Raw genomic sequence first — 21,268 nt, forward strand, 5'->3', positions numbered from 1 at the left:
CACCACACGGCCTCCAATCGTAAGCCTCAATGACCAGAATACACGTCCACTGTCACCTGATCTTGCCAGCACTGGTAGGAGTAATAATTCAGAAGTATTCAGAAACGACACAGGATTAAAAGGCAGCTTAATTGTGTGACCTCGATTTCAGGCAGATTAAGTAAGAGAAAGGACTAAGTCCAGGGATGAGATTTGCCCGTTACAGCTGTCCACAGTGACATAACAGCCAGTCACTCCCTGGCCTGTTGAGTGAGTAATCGAGACAGTATCTCTTTGATGGTGCCTAGAAAAAGAATATTATGAGGTGGCTTCAAGATGCAAAAATAGCCATTTATGCTGGTGATGGGCAACTCACAACAACGCACGTGTGTGCAGGCGGGAAGCAGGAGCGTGTCCCAATGCAATGAAGGTTATTAATGAAGATGGATTGAAAAACAGACAAGTCCGAACTTTCCCAGTGTTTTTCTTTCTGCTATCCATACTTGAGAAAACTTGGTAACAGGGCCGACAGTTCAGTCAGCCATGAAAGGTGAGAAATGTTTTTTTTTTTTTTTTTTAAATCATCCCCGGTGTTAACATTTCTCAACCCTACAGCAATTTCCTACAACTTTTCCTGAGATTCAAAAGATAATTCTCCCCAGAGCCCCCAGCTGGAGCTCCTCATAAAATATGTATATGGTTCCTTGCAAACATTTTGTCATATGTATAGGCATCGGTAAAGACTAGGAAAACACATGTACACGTGCCTGTATATAACAGCATAGTGTATGTAAATATTTGTGTGTGTTTCTGCATATATCATTATATTATTTACTAACTCTAAGTCTATTTTAATAAAATGTATATGTTTATATTATTATATATGGTTGTAGATAATAAGAGAGAACAACGTACATACAATGTGTTGCCTATGACTAATATAACAAAAGGAAATATTTGTATAATACTGAAAATGAGTGAGTACAGAATGAATAGGTTGTGATTAGATAAAAGGTAAGTTTGTCACAAGGATGTGTTTTAATGGATTGCTTACTATAGGTAAAGTTTGTAAATCCCATCGTTAATATATGCTACAGTACTTACCTTCACTGGGTTTTACCATCACCAGGGTAATATTTAGTGTTACCCAGGGTAATAGCAAGTGTTAATAAGTCAAAATGATTTATAGTTTAAAATAAAAATGTGTAAAAACAGGTAGAAAATTATTAAAAACGTATTAAAGAAAATGAAAAGCAGATCAGAATACTTGTAAGAATTTATAAAATACGTACTGCAAATTTTCTATTATTATTACCATTATTATTAATATTGTTGTTAATAATAATAATAATAATAATAATAATGATAATAATAATATAATTATCATCATTACTATTATTATCTAGGTTAAAACATGGAACTAGTCTCAAAATAATAACTGCTGTTAAATAACTATTAAAACAACAAATTTAAAACAACAATCTATATAATCTATATATGTATTCTATTAGTCAAGATTGACAGTGGTAAAATGAAAACTCTATCAGACAGGTTTTTATTTATTAACTTTTTGTCTCTAAAAAATGTCAGTCTACAAACACTAATTTTTAATTCCCATTCCTCAGATCCCTAAAAAAAAAAAAAAAATTGGAGGTGAAAAAAATCCCCTTTGCTCACAGGATAAAATATTTGAACAATGGAATATTTTCTTAACAGAAGTCACAGATAAAATCACATTTATAGACCTTTGAGTCTAGGTCACAACTTAAGGTATTAAATATCACGTTGTGATCTTGTGACCTCATTTATCATTTTCACAATTTCACCTGACAAATGTTTTAACAGCAGATAAATGGCAAGTTCAAGTACTGAGAAAGCAAAGTTGGCTCCGAGATAAAGACGTATTGCTGACACAGATCATGAATGGACGCTGGAAGATTCTGTTTTAATTAAATGTCCTGTAGAGTAACTGAACGTGACAGACCTTGGACTGACTTTCTCCAGCTCTCTCTCAGAATTGTTTGTTTTTGTTTAGCACATTAACATTTAGCAATTAACCAACTGATAAAGAAGTATAACACGGTCTCCCTACCAGCCCAAATTTCAAATACATTGTGCTGTACGGTATATGCAATAGGCGTGTAGAAAAAGACCTATAGTAGTTTATGTTGTATTTAATAATAAGCAATGTTATTCTGCATGTATACAGAGCTGACTACAAAATGAATAGCGAGTGGGTTGATTAACAATGCTGTGTATGATATGCAGGTGATCAAACAAGGTTATTAAACATGAGGGTGACTGAACTGAAAAGCATTGTGCACATGTCACTGTGTAAAATGCTGTATAGCTCGGCAGGCTGCCTGTCAGTCAGGAATCTTCTGTCCTCTAGTGTTTGCCAACCACATTGATCACTTTAATGAAGCATTTAACAGCATGTTCTGTACTTCAGGCTGTACACACACTTGTGACAGGTGAAACCATTATGGATTCAAGTACTGTTTTTTCCAGAGATACAGAATACGATTATAGGTCTTAATCAGAACTGTATGCAAACCCGTATGCGTATAACGCAGGTGCTTGAAGGTCTGCCCATGTGCAGGATCTGTACTGGGCATATCTCCTTCTGCGAGACGGCTCACAGTGCCAGGGCGCCGCGGCATGACTGACAGGCTATGGCCCTTTTGGGGGAGGAGCGGGGGCAATGTCAGGCTGCATCCCAAAAACCGGGGGCGTGCGTTCTTCAGCTGAGTAAAAAGTAAACGCTGGCTATCCTGAAGGTTACACAGATGACCGATGTTCACACAGAGTGATAACGCAGATTCACGATTATCGGGAATCTGCGTGTGCGTAGGCCCCATTCTCCGCATGCACAGAGCGGGTCCTGCATGATCGCGCGCAGGCCCCCCGTATGTCTCTGCCTGATTGATAGTGTGCGACTTTGCCATTCTGTCCTCTGCTGAATCACAGTACCCTTGTCCATATTCCTCTACAGCAGAAGCAGGCAATTTTATGTTATAATAAAATAAGTCAGGTAGCCATAGGCTAACAGAGCATGCTCTGGCAGGCAAACCATATTCCAGTTTGCTCCATATACTGTAGCTCTCGCCCCTCACATAACCGTAGGTCAGTGATGTCTCAGTTAAGCATGTGTCATATGTATTTGCACAATATTATTAATCTGCATATTTACTATGATACAGTAATTGGCAGCTGTCACATTACCTATTCTACCCAGATATAAATAAACCACCATCCACAGACGACGCATAGACATTCCCTCCCACTGGCATGGCATTTTTGTTATTCCATACTGTAGCTACAGAAGGTTCAGAGTGTTATTAAGGACCTTGAGTGGCCAATTCAATTACATGAGAGCTGCCACTGGAAAGCTTCCAGCAGATGTACAGGATTCTCGCCACATTTCTGCTATCAGTCCATGGCCAGACTGGTCATCTGGCAATTTTGACAAATGCCAGAAGGGCCAAAGGCCGGATGGGCCAGTCTGGCCGTTTGAATGCCTGGCCGAATAGCTACTGAAAAAAATCAGTAATGCGTGGGCAGGGGCGCAACTAGGTATTTGAAGGCCCCATAGCAAAAGTATGTAAGGGCCACTATGTACCACCCAACGGTGAAAATTGTATATAACACATGTAGCTAAGGACCCTATGTACCACCTGATGGTGAAAATGTATATAACCAAGGGCGCTGAGAAGGGGGAGTAGATACTAATTACACGGGCTTTCCTGGAGGGGCCCGTTGAAAGCCCGGGTTCGGTGTCCCCTCCCCCTCCCTCTTTCATTACATCAGCCCAGCGCACGCTGCTGTGTGCTGGGCTGCACTGAGAGACTGCTCGTGGCTGCTAAGTAGCAGCAGCAGCCATCTCCTATGCCTGTTCACACTGATTGCCGCCCCCACTGGCTATGTGCAGGGCTCAGGGGGGTCACAGCGCCCATCTACCCAGCGCACAATTTTTTTCCTAAAGAGGCGTGGCCCCACCTCCCGTGATTAGGCCATGCCCCCCTCACCTAGGCCTGGTGTCGCTCTTGGCGCGCCTGTATATACATGTAACTTTCACAAGGAAGATGGGCATGCCAAGCTCTGGGCCAGTGGCGTAACTATAAATTTTGCTACCCCTGCCAAAAAAGTTTCTGGCGCCCCCCCTCCCCGCCTATGGCATGTACATATGTGAACAAACAGAAATACAAACCAGTCCACCACCATTTAACTGAACCTAAAGCCGGCTACACACGGTACGATGTGTAGCCGGCAATGCGATGCACGATGCAGCGGCCGACATATCGGGCAGTCCCCACACACGGAGCGATCCACTGCCTGACCGCTTGAAATGCTGGCCCCTCTCTCCCTCCCGCGTAGACTAGCATGAGTTCGGCCATTGATTCTTCAGATCTCTTGTGCAGACAGAAAGATCTGGAGAAGCTACGGAAGACCTCACAGGAGTGTTCAGTGGCCAATATTATACCCACACACGGAATGATATAGCTGTGATATCATTCCAATCTATTGGATCGTCCGCTATATCGCTCCGTGTGTGAGAGCCTTAAGAATGACAGGGGCACCAGCCAAGGGTGGGCGGTGTCCGGTGGTGCCACTCGTGGCTAGGTGGTGGAATCAGGATGGGACTGCCAGGACTGGAGTCCTGGGTACGCCCCTGGCTCCTACCCAGGGCAGATGTCCAGGGCCGGGTAGCTGCTGGGGCTTGCTGGCGGCTGCCTGGTACATAGAATTAATGAATAATTTTTTTTTTTACACAAGGTACACATGACGTCATTACGTCATGTGTGCCGTATCGCTGCAGTGAGGAGCCGGCCACAGCCAGAAGATATGAAAGGTATCTGTTTGGGCTGCGGGGACTGGACACGGGTGGCCAGGGGCTGGAGAGACAGAAGGGGGGCTGACTTGGGAGACAGAAGGGGACTAGCTGGTGAGACAGAAGGGGGATGGCTGGGGAGACAGAAGGAGGATGGCTGGGGAGACAGAAGAAGGATGGCTGGGGAGACAGAAGGAGGATGGCTGGGGAGACAGAAGGAAGATGGCTGGGGAGACAGAAGGAGGATGGCTGGGGAGACAGAAGGAGGATGGTTGGGGAGACAGAAGGAAGATGGCTGGGGAGACAGAAGGAGGATGGCTGGTTAGACAGAAGGAGGATGGCTGGGGAGACAGAAGGAGGATGGCTGGGGAGACAGAAGGAGGATGGCTGGGGAGACAGAAGGAGGATGGTTGGGGAGACAGAAGGAAGATGGTTGGGGAGACAGAAGGAAGATGGTTGGGGAGACAGAAGTAGGATGGTTGGGGAGACAGAAGAAAGATGACTGGGGAGACAGAAGGGAGGTGGCTGGTGAGACAGAAGGAGGATGGCTGGTGAGACAGAAGGAGGATGGCTGGTGAGATAGAAGAAGGATGGCTGGTGAGACAGAAGGGGGTGGCTGGGGAGACAGAAGGAGGATGGCTGGGGAGACAGAAGGAGGATGGCTGGTGAGACAGAAGGGGGTGGCTGGGGAGACAGAAGGGGGATGGCTGGGGAGACAGAAGGGGGGTGGCTGGGGAGACATAATCAATACAGTACTGAAATCCCTTCCTAAGGGCATGCCATGTAACATTGGTGATTTGTAGTACAAATCAGTACTGCTTACACACACATTTAAAGACATCTACAGAGATCCTGCACTCAAAGCCCTTTTGCATATGTACTGTATATAATTGGGATGTAGTTAAAAAGCTGGCAGACGGGATCCCGGCCGCCGATACACTGACGCTGGTATCCCGACCACCGGGTAAATGCACATGCCGCTATCCCAAATGAGATCAGGACAGCAGCCTCGGCATCCTGACCGCCAGACTCCCGAACATCCAGACACCGGGTTAATATAACTGTCCCCAGGATAGAGGGGTTAGGGTTTATGGCCCCTGGGGGTAGATTAGGGTTAGTCATCTCCCGGGGAAGGTTAGGCGACAGGGATGGGGGGGATAGGGTTAGGCACTACTAAGGGAGGGTTAGGGGGTAGAGGGAGAGGGTACCTACCGCCCATCAGGATCTTCATGCATCGGGATGCTGCTGTTGAGATTTGAACCGGCGGCTATTGAGCTGCCGGTATTTCATACCAAACCTATATAAACCACTCAACTAATCCTGGATTCATGTGATGAGTTTTAATCGCTTCATATGCAGTGCAATCCAGCAATTTACTAAACAGTATATCACATACAATTTGGTATAAATCAATTCGGCATATGAAAATAAAAGACCACTTTAAATATAACTGTGTAATCAACAGTGTATAAGGTATCATCCCAATGGTATATGACATTCAGGTAATGGATATCAAATCTAAATAGTAGGCTGAATCATTCTCAAACACAGTTCAACAAATGTCCAATGGGTGCTATTGATTAGCATCCAGTCTCAGTCTAAACCATCCACCTGCAGTGCACAAACCGCAGCGTGTCCTGTGTGCTAGAAATGTCCCAGTGTTTGGTATGTCGGGGTAATTAATAGCCTGCACTGCAGCCCACTGAGCCCTGCACCCGCCCGCCTGTTCCTGCAGGCCACCCGCGGTCCTCACCTCTCACTGATTAGATCAGCGGCGCGCTCTGACGGTCTTCATATAGCCATCAGCCGCTGCCCAAGCCCTGCATCACCGCTGGTGATTCACCGGCTCTCACACACCATCGCTGCCTCTGGCGGCAGCCCAGAAGTACATGCGCGGCTCTCCCCTCACTGCTGCTTGGCGCCGGCGGCGTCCCCATTCGGCACCGCCCCCAAGCCACCACAGGGGCTGCAGGGACTATTGTTATGCAACTGCTCTGGGCGCCACAGCAGCTGCACCCCTTGCACCTATGGTAGTTACGCCCATGCGCATGGACACCCCGGTGACATGTGCCAATAGTGCCAGGGCTGGATTTTATTCCCAGTCCGTCCCTGTCTCAGACTATGGAGAAGAGAGCAGAAACAAGCTACCATAATTGAGGTTATGTGCACAGGGCAAAATCCCTGCAGCAGCTCAGGTGTAACTGGATTTATAATGGGTGCAGGGTGTGCGGGGCACACGGGTCCCTGGGGGGCCCACACCGCACACCCTGCACCCATAAAACTTACCTCTCCAGAGTCCCACGTTGGCTCCGGTGTCTGTGCCTGTAAAAACAACTGGAAAATGGCCACCGGGGCCATTTTCCCATCGTTTGCACATGCGCAGTACAGGGAAAATGGCCGCCGTGGCCATTTTCCTGGTGACTTGTGTATGCGCTATTGACTCTGGGCACACTCTAGTGCCCAGAGTCTATAAGTGTGGCACTGGGCAGCGCACCGCTCAGTGCGCAGCCGGCCCCTGGATGTAGAGGAGGGGGCCCGTGTCGAAACTGCACACGGGCCCCCTCCTCTCTAGAAATGCACCTGCCCTTATGAGTGCGAAGTTAAGATGATTTGATCTTGAAGCAGCCCCTCGGACTTTATTGAAACATAAAAAACCCATCCATAAAAGCCATATAAGCCATCGAATTGAAGTTAGGCTATACTTATCAGCATTCCAAACAGAAGCCACAGGGGCGCAGAGATGGGAGGGGGGTCATCTACCGATTGGAGGGGTTGGGGTCAGCTATCACCCCCCACAGTGTCACAAGTGGAGGGTGATCACACTGATGGCCCCCTTCCCCTGGAGCCGCCTTCCTGTGCTGAGCGCATACTAGCTTAAGGTTTTTTGGGGAGTGGGCGCCTGTACCCGGGACAGTCAGAGCTCTCAACGGCCCTGGCCACTGGCTTGCTAATTTTCCAGATACACCCAGGTTCTAGGGGCTAAATCGCACATTTACTAACATTTGAAAATCAATATAAAAAAAATCATCTGTTAGTAAATGTGTGATTTAGTCCCTGAAACACAACATCGATGTTGATCGACTTAGAGTGATTTTTAATCAGTTAAAATCAACCTTTAGTAAATTTACCCCCTGGTGTAGGTATAGATAACAGGGCAGATTTCCAATGGGTAGAAGAATGGAAACAACATTTCCTATGTAAGGGCCAAAGAGAGGCAGGAACAGGGAGGAGGAATGTTCTCGCAGGAGGAAGTTTAGCTCTCTCTGGACAACCATGGAGCTTAGACCTGAGCAAAAATGTGTCCTCTGCCATGGAGATAGAAGGATATTTTTTACATGTCTGTGACGTGTCAAATGTAAGTTTTTAGTTCTTTTGTAACTTTAAGTCACTTTAATTCCCGGCAGAAAATGTTGAAGTTCCCATAGCTATCTAGTAAGGATTAATATCACATATGGTCAGCTGTAAGAAACTTGAAATAAGCCAAATCTGAATAAAAATTCCATTTGTTACAAAATACATGTGCATGTTGAAATAATGTTCACATCCCATCCAATTCTGTGTGTTTTATACAGGTGAACTGTTATTAGTTTCAAGCATCATTCTGGCATTTCACGCAGCCTGGGGATGCCCTGACATTTGTACATGCCAGCCCTCATCAAAGATGGTCGACTGCAGCTATAGAGGACTTCTGGAAGTTCCAAGTCATTTCCCATCGCAAACTCAAGCACTCTACTTGCAGGGCAACCAGATTCAAGTTATTACTCTCACAACTTTCACAAATGTTCCTGGTCTCCGAATTTTGGACTTGTCCAACAACTCTATCTCAAGACTGCCAGCATATGCCTTCCATTACCTTCGCTCCCTGCAGGTCCTGAATCTCACCAACAATTGCATCCATAATCTTGATGGTCAGGTGTTCTCAACTCTTCTTGCACTTAAGGAACTGGACTTGTCTTATAACAACATCAGCGCTTTGCCTGAACCCTTAGGGAACTACACCCAAAACCTGACCTTTCTCGGGCTGAAAAATAACCAACTGCAAACTGTTGACAGGATGGTGTTAGAGACGTTTCCAAATCTAAAAGTTTTGCTTGCAAAATCCAACCCCTGGCAATGTAATTGCCCTGCTTTGGGCCTAAAGCTTTGGCTGGAGAACTTATTATATAAAGGTCAGTAGACAAAAAAAAAAAACACAAACAAAAAATACATACTGTAGCTGATATTAGCAGCACAATGGAAAATGTAAACCAATAACCGTCATCACAGTCCTTTAACATGTAATCGGCCCTATTAATAGCGAAATGTTATTACTGCAGAAATTGTCATCGCTGGAGGTCAGATTAACAGTGGGAAGAAAGATTTAGCTGAAGTCCACTTCCTTCAGTTTACACATGATTGTAAACGATCTGTTACTGTATACAGATGTCAGAGTGGAAGGAGCAGTAGTCTCATATTCTGCAAACATCATATTTTCACAGCTCATCAGCCAAATACTTAATTGCATTTTTCAATCTTTTTTTTTTTTTCTAAGATTGAATTACTTGTATTAATGCTCAGTGTATGTTAAAACATCACTCTGTTACGGGTATGTGTTTCTGGTGGCTTTGTTCCAAATATTTTATTTAAGGATATGGGAAAATGTAAATCTAAAGTATATAGCATTCGTCCAAAATGTAGATACAATAGCATATAATTATCAGTCAAGCAGTTAAAGGAAAACATTTAATGTGTGTATATATATATATACACACACACATAATATATATGTGCATGTGTTGTGTGCGAGTGCATGTATTTATATTCATTTACATATGAAACTTCAACTGAAACATGTAGCAGACATCAGGTGAATAGTTTTCCTAATATGTACATATCAAAAATACTTAAAGGTGAAGCACATCCATATTCCCCCTCCTATAATAATCCCTGCATCTTGCTCTCTTCTTGCTCCAGGTTGCAGATTTATTATAAGGGTGAGACAAGAAGCAGAGGGGTTACTTGACCCGACAAGGTGCTCGGAACTGTGAAACAATTCCCAAAATCCAATCAGTTATTCAAAACTTTCATCCAGAGATTTAAATCATACTGATCATTATATTTCTGCTTAAACGGTTCGTAGAGCCCCATGATATTGAGAACAAGTGGAAGTAGGATATACATCTTCTCTAAATTATTTGATTTATCATGCTCTAATAGCTCAATAAATACAACTCTGTGACTGAGTCATTATAATCAAGGTTCAGATCAGTTTCCAAGTCACTGACTGGGTGATTGCAAATAGTTCCAGACTAGTTACCAACTAAAAATTCCTGAACCGTTAGCAACTGAAAACTCTGGATAAATCACACCGGATATGAGCAAGTTGGATCACTTAATTTGACTCACAGTTTATATTGCTTAATGAAAATACCCAAAATGTATGTAAATCAAGATTAGGGTATTCAGTCATATTGTCGACATTGCTCTGAATGTCGACATTGACAAAATGATGATATGTTCAAATAATGTAATGCAGACATCATGCATGTCTACATTATGAAGATATTAGCATTAGGATTAGGCTGCGGTAAGGTTTATGGTTAAATTGTGGTTAGGGTTAGGTTAGGATTAGGCTGCGGTTAGGTTTAGGGTTAAGCTGCAGTAAGGTTTAGGGTTAAGCTGCGATTAGGGTTATGCTACGGTCAGGGTTAGGATAGGGTTATGCTGCGGTCAGGGTTAGATAGAAAGGTCAAAATTATCACCCAATATTACATGATCAATATGTCGTCATTATGTCAGTGTCGACATAGTGATTGTTGAAAAGTCAAATGTCGACATTAGACTCTGTTGACATTCACAATCATCTCTGCTAAGAGCTCTGATTGATGAAAGGACCAAGCAGATATAAAATCACTTAGCTCAGGCAGTAAAATATCTTACTAGCATTTATTTAAACATATCATATTGGCAGTTTTGTGTGGCCTTTTGTAGTATACTACACATGCTACAAGTGCTAGTTTCCGAGTAATTCATTTTACAACTTTCTATCCCTCAGTTTATCAAATTTTAAGGTCATTTTAATATGTCATCCTGCAACCCCCACATAAAATAAACAGCACTAGTAGTAAATAGAATATAAAACAAAATAAAATAGTTTCAGTGAATCCACAAAAAGCACATGTTTATTCTAAAACAAAAGTAAAACTTATTTGATAACTAGAATAAAAATATACATATGACTATTAGATTCCTTTCTTGTACAGTATATTGTCAAACTATGTAGCAATATGTTACTTTTTCAATAACGTCATTCTATTACAGAATTAATAGGCCATCTTATTTCACCATCCCAAAAATCTCTAATTTCAGATCAATGTTTACATAACTTGCAATAACATAAGAGTCTTACATACGTGAGTCAGATCTCAATACCTGTAGTTTACGAATCTACTATATTCTTGGCGATTTAAATCCCATATTTCATTGTACTTCTAATATGATATGGCCATCCACCAGGCAGGTATTTTGTACCTTTGTACTTAGGAAAGTGAGACAGAACTTAGCAATAAGTGCAACAAAAAATGTTGCCCTCATATCCTGCTCTCAAAATAATTTCATTTTGTAGGCGACTGCAGAATATCAACGCTATAATTGGTCCAATGTTGCGCTCTTAATGAACTTCCAGTGATGTCCAAGAGTATGTCTATTTGTAGAATATTGTGTTAAATGAGCATTAAAATCAAACGCATTTCACCGTAAATATGACTTTATCAGAAGAATACCAACCTGGGCAGAGTTTAGTAACTTTTCTGAATTAATCTGTGCATAGACTGGGAAATGTATAAATAGTGTCCTTATAGGGGTATTAAATGTTACGTTTAGGACCCTTGGTTGCAAAACATCTTCTGTAATGTAAATTACACCTCAGAGACGGAGCACAGGTTATGGCAGCAAGATGTTTTGCTGTAACGCTAATTTTATCTACTGACACTTCACCTAATGTGTTTTACATTCATGTGCCAGAATCCATATAATGTTACCTTTCCAATGCATAGCATGCCTGTTTTTGACATTGAAACCACACAGCTAATGTCTTTTGTCAATGAGCTGTCTCTGGACAATGTCTAACCTATGCTGGATCTGCTAAAGATTATAATCAGTAACTTGACAGAAAATTTATGTAAAATACCTGATTAATTAACAAGGCTTGAAAATGGCAAGAATGGATGGTCCTGGGGAATAGTCAGGACTTCCCATGTTGTAGAACCTCTCTAACCTCAGTTCAGAAGCAGAATGTCCAATTCTACAGGATTTTCTATACTTCATATTAACATTCATCAGGATTAAGAATATATTTCAGATTCTAAACCGTCCAATTTGTAGGATTTCTCTTCATTTATGTGAGTGATAATACCAGCTTGAGTCCACATGTTCTCTGGCTAGTCTATTGCACAGTGGATCCAGCCATTATCTGCCTTCATCAGATGAATACTTTTCTAAATGCATCAATATGCTTTGCCTGGTATGAATGGAAGCTTTGCTGTATTTTAACCTCTTTTGAATATCTGTACAATCCAGATATTAGATTATGAAAAGGACTTGTGAAGTGAAGGATGTCCATCCACAAATCATATTTGTAGCCAGTAGTCCCAGCACTGTCAAACAAGGGAGTCCCATGTCTGGAACCCTGGCCTCCCAAAGTTCTGAGGACTCACCCCAATGTTCTAAATTAAGCAATCCGGAAAGGAAATAATGAAATAGTTACTCTAATGAAAACTACACTTTGAAGGGTTCTATTAACAAACTGATGGATTTTGCTTAGTAATTAAAATTTTTAATATAACTACCTGATCACTCAATATAGAGGGAGTAGAGACGCATTGGATCCTCCCCTCGTATCGAACATGATAGATCTGAAAAGCTTTCATCACTTGGTGAATTTGTAATTCAGACGCTTATTGACAGAACTGGGGGTGTTTGTACCTACTCAAGACCTATATTTATAAGAAATTGTACAACTATAGTGATCAGATGGTACGCATCTCAGCCGCTGTGACAGAGTATTATGAGATTACGCAATACCTGTACCAATTAGGTCTCAGTATGCAGAGAAATATAAACATACAATTCACATGAGCAATTAATGATAGAATTGCTCGCCTGTATGCAGGTATTATTTCTTCTTTTTATATTAATTCTTTTTTATTAATACATATGTCATGAAACAGTGCACAGAAACATAAAACACAAATAAAAGTTACAATAGTCAGATAAGCAGCATTCAAAATACAAATACAGGTATCAGAGACAATAACAGCCATATTTACTCTGATCAGGTGAACACTAGTATCAAGTCTCTGCTGAACTCACATGACCACCTCCACCTATACCTCACAAGAGCGCCCTATTTAAGCCTGCACCTGCCACTAGCACATTGTCAGAACAATGTGTGATTCAATACTCCTCTGTATGTGGTTCTTTACCTTCCTGTGATCTCACTCACAAGAGAGCAAGTGCTACCTGCGATCCACTGCCTAAACCTGCACTACTGACTACTGGGTTCCTGCAAGCCGCTGCTCCATCCACTGTGCAGCATTGTCCCGTGTCCAGCTTCCAGTCTATTCCTTAGCAGCCTGTGCTCAACCACTAGTCCCAGTCCGGCTCAAACCTCTGGTTTCACTCCGGCTCAGCTGCTGTTCTCTCTGGTCCCATTCTTGTTCAAGCCTCCGGTTCCACTGCGGCTCAACTGCTGTGCGCTCTGATCCCATTTCGATTCAAGTCCCCAGATCCACTCCGGCTCAGCTGCTGTTACCTCTGGGCCCATTCTGGTTCAAGCCTCCGGTTCCACTCTGGCTAAGCTTCTGTTCTCTCTGGTCCCATTCTGGTTCTAACCTCCGGTTCCAGTCTAGCTCAGCTGCTGTTACCTCCGATCCCTGTCCAGTTCAAGTCTCTGGTTCCACTCCGGTTTCATTGTTGTTTACCTCCAGTTCCAGTCTGGTTCAAGTCTCTGGTTCCACTCCGGTTTCATTGTTGTTTACCGCTCGTTCCAGTCTGGTTCAAGTCTCTGGTTCCATTTCGGTTCTACGTCTGCAACCTCTGGTTCCTATCTAGTTCAAATATGGTGCAAGTCTGTAACTTATTCTTGTTTTCAACTTGCATAGTAGTGTGAAGTCTCCTGGACGTCATATAGGCTTTCCTAGTGCTTCTAAGTGCCAAGTCTACAGTGATCCTGACAACAAGCAAGTCCCTTGAGTACAACTCTCCTGCTTATTGCAGGTAAAAGTGGACTATACTCTCTGTACTTCAGATTACCTTTCTGCTCTGCAATTATATTGGGACTCTCTACTCACTAGACCATCGTTACCACCATCGTATGGTTGTTGCTCTGAGGGTCCTCCCTTGGAATAATGGGTTTGTGCTGAGTCTCTCTATCAGCATTCACTCTGGTTGCTGGGGACTGGGTACTGGATCTAGATTCCTCTTTGAGGATTTAGGCTCCAATGACCCAGTACTGGCAATTTGCAGCATCTGTTAGCAGATCCCAAGCGGGCCACCGAATACCTGTATTACTCGATGTTCTGTTCCAAGTTTTCAAACACTGGATCCAGCCCCTTATCCCTATATTCAGGGTAAGGGGTTGAGTTCCAGTCAGTTGGTACCAGGGACAGACTGGGAGCCTTCTTGGTGTCACCAAACTCTCTGAAGGCAACAGGTATTTACCACATGGGTTCACCCATGAGTAGACCTCGGATTCAGCCACTGCTATTCCGCTACGACTTGTCAACCCAGTCCATGGGTCCTGACTCAGATCTGAAAACCCCTAACTTGATAAGGGATAAGCAGGTGCAGGCAGAGTTCAGGACACCGGTATCAAGCCAGAAAGGGTTGTGCGTGTGCAGATAATACACAGTTTGGTACACAGGTATCAGGCCAGAGAAGGTTAAGCAAGTGCAAGTCCAGGTAACAGGCAGAGTTCGGGTCTGGTCAGAAAAGGTTTAAGCAGGTGCTGGTCAGGATAACAGGCTGTGTTCGGGACCCAAGTATCATTTCAGAAAGGGCTAAGCAGGTGTAGGTCCTGGTAACAGGCAAAGTTCAGTACACAGGTACAGGTCAGAAAGGGCTAAGCCGTTGTAAGTCCTGGTAACAGGAAGAGATTTGTACACGTGTCTACCCAATAAAGGTTAAACAGGTGTAGGTCCTGGTAACAGGCAGAGTTCAGGACACAGGTCCCTGTCCAAATATCAGTGCACAGACAAGGGAGGAAGAAGGAGCAGGCTGAAGATAACAGGAGCGCCTGGCAAGGGATCTTAAGCACCAAGAAGAGAATGCTTGCTGTATACTTCCTTCAATGGCACTAGGAGGTGGGGACCCTTATCCAGATGGCATCCCCTACACGACTGTGCACCCTTCCCAGGTCACTTGTGTCATGCTTGTGTTTTTTTGTGGAACCGGGGTCGGGTGGATGACTGTTTGAGAAGTGGGAGATATGTAAGCAAAGCTGGCAGGCCTGAGGAGACTTCTTGACATTTGTATAGATGCTTCCCTGAGCGGGAATCAAACCTGGGTCTCGGCAGAGAGATGCCGGATCATACCCACTAGACCCCAGGGATCTTGGTTTTGTTGATGGTATGATGTATGTAGCAGAGAAGAGTGTAGCAGTAGATTTACCAGGATGAAATGGGTTGTTATTTGATAATAATAAAAGCACTCTTGGTTCTGTAGTCCAGGGCACTTGAGTGGCAGATCTTGGCAGAAGTATTTACCAGGCTTGGAGTGGGTGTTATTCTGTAGTCTGGGACTACCAGATACAGACCGAACACTGGAATGGATGGTAGCTATGGAATAATAAAAGGGAGAGTTGGAGTAGGGTCGGTTCAAGGTTGCTCGACACCTTAGACAAAACTTCAGCCTACTGCCCCTCAGGAGACCACCTGATCTACACACGCCATCCCAAAGATATCCCCTCTAGCCATTTGGAAAAGAGAGGGACGGGTGCTCTTGTCGTCCCAGACTGAGGGCCTCATTCAGAGTCTCTCGCTAGCGCTGTGCGCTCGCAAGCGGCCCGATGGTTTGCGTACACGTACGCGCATGCTTCGTTCTGCGCATGTGCGAACTACTCTCTGCGATCGCAGGCCGCTCGCTCGCCCAGCAAAGACAGCCCAGTGAAATGACTAACAGGAGAGACCATTTGTGGGTGGTAACAGGGGCAGGACACTAATAACGGGGGAGTGGAGGTGCGAACACAGGCGAGCCTGAGTGTTTCATCGCCATTTTAGAGGCGTGCATAATTAACACGCAGTGTCATAGTACACGTCACATGACTGTTTTTTACACTGAAGTCCTCGTAGTGCTTGCAGTAGGGTAAGGCAACCACAAGCGCTGCGATCGCCTCCGATTGTCCTCGATGTACCAATGTTTTAATACACTTCCTGGAGATGATGTGTGCTGGTGGGCGGTTCTGCCTGTGCGATTTGGTGTACGCTGGCTGCTCGCGAAGACATGGTGGGCGTGCTTATGCCTTGGCGAGCGATCGCTTCCCGTGGCGTCACTTTGACAAATTTGCAAACGCTGGGGGTGAGCGATCGCATCTAGCCAGAGACTCTGAATGAGGTCCTGAGTGCATGCGGAAGTTAATGGAGGAACAGAACGGACCTCAGAGATACCATTCTTGCAGTCACACAGGTGCCACTTGAAATACTGGACAACTTGTCAAGGGGACTATACTGTATGTGATACTGTGAGACTGAGTGGTGTGAGCCCATGACATACTGTATGAACAGTCTTGTCCCCCATATTGTCTTAATCCACCAATTTGCAAAGGCAAACACCTTGTGAGACTGAAAAGTTTAATAAAAGCTTTTTCTTTTATTGGAACAGTGGCAAACAATGAGAAATTAGATCACAAGAAGGACACAGTAGTTAACTGTAAAATCAGTGGTTGGTCCATATGATCAGCTGCAGTTTTGACCCAAAACCCTGGCAGAGAAACCATTTCTTACGTATATAAAGTTTAGGAACCAATTTTTATTTAATTTTATACATTAAGCAAATAATATGAAAGCACTTAATAAAACTAGGTTTATATAACGTCCTTAAAAATACTTTACATTTCATTTTCATATATATATTTGTGCTAAAAATTTTATATATAAAACTTTTATAGGAATTAATACATTTAATTAATACAATCTTTCTTTTTACGAGAATTTTCTTTTCTTTTTTTCGTTTACTTGTTTTTCTTATAATTTAACATTTCTGTGGTCCCACTAAATCGGGCAATAACATGTTCTTTTCTATTTTATTCCTAGTATCACAAATTGCAGCATAAAGCCTGCAAAACCGAGCCAATTATTTAAAAGGTTTTTGGCAGTAGCTGCTTTTATTTTCTCTAGAGGTTCTGTCCATAAATAAAACGTTTCAAGAAAAAAAAAAACAATGATCCAAATGTACTTTGGAATCCAAATATTCATAGAAAAATGCACAACATGGAGTCCAAATAGGACTTCTGCCTAAAATATTTATTCCTTATGCCAGGTAAGAGATTACAGTCTATAGTTTTAAGTCAGATATCCTATTATCTGATCTTTCTTATGTACAGAGACATGCAGATATTTAAATCCTCATCAGTCTCCAATGAATAAAAAGACCATAATTATTCACAAATTTATAAAAACACCAATTGGCATTATTATACTCATTATTGTTTTTATTTTTAATTTTTTTTCCAAAAGCAATTTATTTATAAAGATAACCTAGCCTCAAAATAAGTTTAAATTAATTAAATGAAATTTATCTGTGTCCAGTGGAAAATTATTACAGAGTTGCCCATTTTATTTTTCTGGCCACATGCAAACCGGGGGTTAATCTGATTTTTCATGACTTGTTTTATAAAAGGGGCATGCACTATACTAACTAGCTAACTAACCTTCTACTGACCGATATGATAACTATTTTAAAACTAGTTTGCCTTCATTATGGTCAACAGTAAAGGTGCGTACACACTAGACGATGTGTGTACGCAACGATATCAGCAGCAGCGGGATCCGACAGGGGTGCCGGCATCAGTAAGTGCATACACACTTGCCAATGCCGGCAACGATGAACGACGACGGGGGAGGGGGAACGGAGCCATGCTGCATTCAGCAGCATGGCATCTCCAGATTGTACTGCAAGTACAGACGACTGAGGATATTGTTAACGACCCGCAGGAGACACACTAGACAATTAAACAAAATTGTCTTAACGATGTGTCGTTAATTATCACCAATATCGTTTAAAAAATAGTCTAGTGTGTAAAACACTATGTATAATTTTGTTTGTATGGGTGATTTTGGTAAAGAACTCCAAATGTAGGACCTGATTCAGAGTTCTATGTAATGCTGATGTTTCTTGCAAATGGGGAGAATTTGTTGGCACTGCGCATCCATTTGAGTCGCACTGCGCATGCATCAAGGTATATTACCATAGTCTGCAAATCTTTATTCGCAGTGTGATTGCCAGGGAAGGAGCATTTGGGGTAGGCAACGGGGAGTGTTGGCTAAACACGCAGGTAGGTGTCTCGACCGTTTCAGGTGCATGGCACAGTGATCCCGTACGCAGGAAACATGGCTTCAGTGTCTCAGTTACGGCGGCCATTCTAAGTGACCAGAGACTCACTCAAGGAGTCGATGTTTGCATGATCTGTGTCCGACGCTGCGTATGTGTACGCAGTTGCAGACAGCTGGGGTGTCTCAGTGCTGGCCGCTGGTGCATTACAATATTTTCGCACATTCACAGCTGTCAAAATTGAAGCTGCGGGAGCATTAGCGTACAACTCTGTAAACAGCAGGGAATAATGGTATCATGCTAAAATTTACTATATATCTATTATATAATGTACCATCTAGAGAGTACTTTATAAGATTATTAGAATATGAAAAGGAAATATATGCTTTTATATTGTCTCAGTGAATAAGTTCTGTACTCTATAGAAGGTGTTATTCTTAATAATTTGCTAATTCTTTAGGGTGTGTTTTATGTTTCACATCAATTTTTTAGGTATTTGAAGATATTCCATTTATTGCAAGACTCATCGAGAAATTATCAGTGATCTGATTCTGGACACTTTGAGAAATACAAATGAAAACTGATGCATAGTATATGTTAGTGAGCTATTAGTCTTTCAATAGGAAATAGATTCTGAAGTAAACAGGAGGTTATTGCATTCAGAACCTTAAACATGTGTAAGCCTAGATAGAAGTCACCCCTCATCGTCCCCCGTAATAATGTTTACTTTACAATAACTTGGATTTATTGTGTGCTATTTTTAGGAGGAATTATTGATGAGCTGATCTGCACTAGCCCTGAAAACCGAAAGGGAAAGGATCTTCTCAAAATCCCGTTTGAAATGTACAAGAGCTGTCCCCCCCCATACACTGCTTCATTCCCAATGGCCAAAATCCACCACTACGGCTCGGAACACAGGTATAACGGACGACATGGACATTACATGGACAGTGCAGACGGTAGTCATTCCGGGTGCGAGCCAAAACCAAAGCCTCGGCCAGTGAACTTGCGTCATGCCATAGCCACCGTGGTCATTACTGGGGTGGTTTGTGGAATCGTATGCCTTATGATGTTGGCGGCTGCAGTTTATGGTTGTGCCTATGCTGCAATTATGGCAAAATATCATAGAGGGCTCAAGGAAGTGGAACGTTTGGCTCCAGTTGAAGAACATGGGAGCCCAGAAGAAAAAGAGCCGCTTGATGGCACACTGGCCTGAGCTGCATTGAATGTGGGTTTTATTTTTCTTTCAGAATGAAGCACATATATTTCTATAACTTTGTATATTCTGAAAATCTCAAAACAAAACTGATAAATGTGGAACTGTCCACATTGACTTATACGAATGTGCAATTGTACAAAGGTGAGCTTGCAGCAAAGCATAATATCCAATATGTAAATATATATATATATAAAGTAAGGGCTTAGATTTGTAGCCATTTGTCTTCATTTAAAAATTCTCATTCTTTCTGTGATATATTCATATTAGTAACACTACCTAAAAAAAGTTTGCTGCATTTAAAAATATTACTGTACACAGGACATATTGCGGGCTGAACCACTATTATTCATATGAAGGCAGGTATAATAAGTGGTCTGGTCCACAAAATGGCTGCCTCCACTGTCTGTAAGTGCTCAGTACTTTCTAAACAGATTTGTGAATATAGGTTTATAATGTATTTATTAACAAACTCTTGGGAATTTTCTGGTTTGTGTCAGAAATATCTTCTATATGTATTACAAAAAATATGAGTGCACAAGAAAAAAAGAAATTCTGAACGGTTTGACCGTACTTAGGGCCTAATTCAGACCCGCTCGCGAGCGCTCGCAAGCGGGTTGATGTTGGCCAAGTGCGCATGAGGGAGCCGGCTCCGTCGTGCACATGCCAAGCCGTCGCTAAGGGTCTCTCTACAAAGGGGGCGTGCCGTCGATGTTGAGTGACAGCACGCCCCCTCTGGTGGGCGTGCCGGGTGCATGGCTGGCCAGACGGAGGCGTTCAAGACCATCGCGACCATCTTTTTGGCCGCTCGCTATAGCTGTGGGTGTTCACCCACAGCTATGCGAGCGGCCAGGAGGCCACTCTAAAATTCAGAGGGACGACCCTGATTCAGAGCGAGCGCTCTGTCAGAGCATCCGGCTCTGAATCAGGGCCTTAGATTAGTATAAGGCTCACATAAGAGAGCCACAGGTTATGCAGTGAACTTCTAAAGAAGAATAAAATGAAAATAACCTCAGTGTCCAAAAATATTCAAATCCTTAAAACTAGAATACATCACTAATATTTTAGGAGATTTTTATATATGTATATGGTAAGATGAATCTATTGAACCTGCTGTCGGATAAGTCAATTGTGGGACTATGTAATAGCATCTGTACATATGTACTTAGGTGCAGGCTGGGCCGGAGGGGGGGGGGGCAGGTTGGCATATGTCTAGTAGATTGCATGGGCCAGCCTAGTAGAATGGATGATGTTTCTCCTCCATCTTTATTGCATTCTTTTTTTCAATGTGTGTGTGCTATATAAATAACTGGTAATAAATAATAATAAATAAATAAAGCTTGGGGGCGGTAAACCCAGGCACTATTTCCACCCCCAGGGACCACCCATCTCATAATGTGGGAACTGGTGTGGGCGTGATATAATATGGATGCCGGTGTGTGTATAGGGTTAATATACTCTAGACCAGGCCAGACCAACCTGTGGCTCTCCAGCTGTTGAAAAAACTACAAGTCCCAGCATGCCTTGCCACAGTTTTGCTGTTAAGGAATGCGGCAGGGAATGATGGGACTTGTAGTTTCACAACAGCTGGAGAGCCACAGGTTGGCCAGACCTGCTCTAGACACTGGTGTATGAATGGGGTTAATATACTCTGGTGACTGATGTGTGTATGGGGTTAATATACTGGTGCATCTGTTGTGGGTTTAAATGTTAGCACT

At 43.0% G+C, this 21,268-nt stretch overlaps 2 protein-coding genes across 4 annotated transcripts in view; one reads left to right on the top strand and one right to left on the bottom strand.

The window, feature by feature from the left end:
- The window catches only part of CACNA2D3 (calcium voltage-gated channel auxiliary subunit alpha2delta 3), a 1,120,348-nt gene that overhangs the window by 198,678 nt on the left and 900,402 nt on the right, over positions 1 to 21,268 (bottom strand). The gene's annotated exons all lie outside the window — the stretch shown is intronic.
- On the top strand, positions 90 to 21,066 carry LRTM1 (leucine rich repeat transmembrane protein 1). The gene is made up of 3 exons (XM_088478675.1): positions 90 to 529; positions 8,383 to 8,979; positions 19,099 to 21,066. The coding sequence occupies exons 1-3, from the start codon at positions 523 to 525 to the stop codon at positions 19,548 to 19,550; spliced, it is 1,056 nt and encodes a 351-aa protein (XP_088334801.1). The 5' UTR covers positions 90 to 522; the 3' UTR covers positions 19,551 to 21,066.

The sequence above is a fragment of the Taudactylus pleione genome, unplaced genomic scaffold (assembly GCF_031769625.1).
Source record: "Taudactylus pleione unplaced genomic scaffold, aTauple2 ptg000217l, whole genome shotgun sequence".
Lineage (NCBI taxonomy): Eukaryota > Metazoa > Chordata > Amphibia > Anura > Myobatrachidae > Taudactylus > Taudactylus pleione.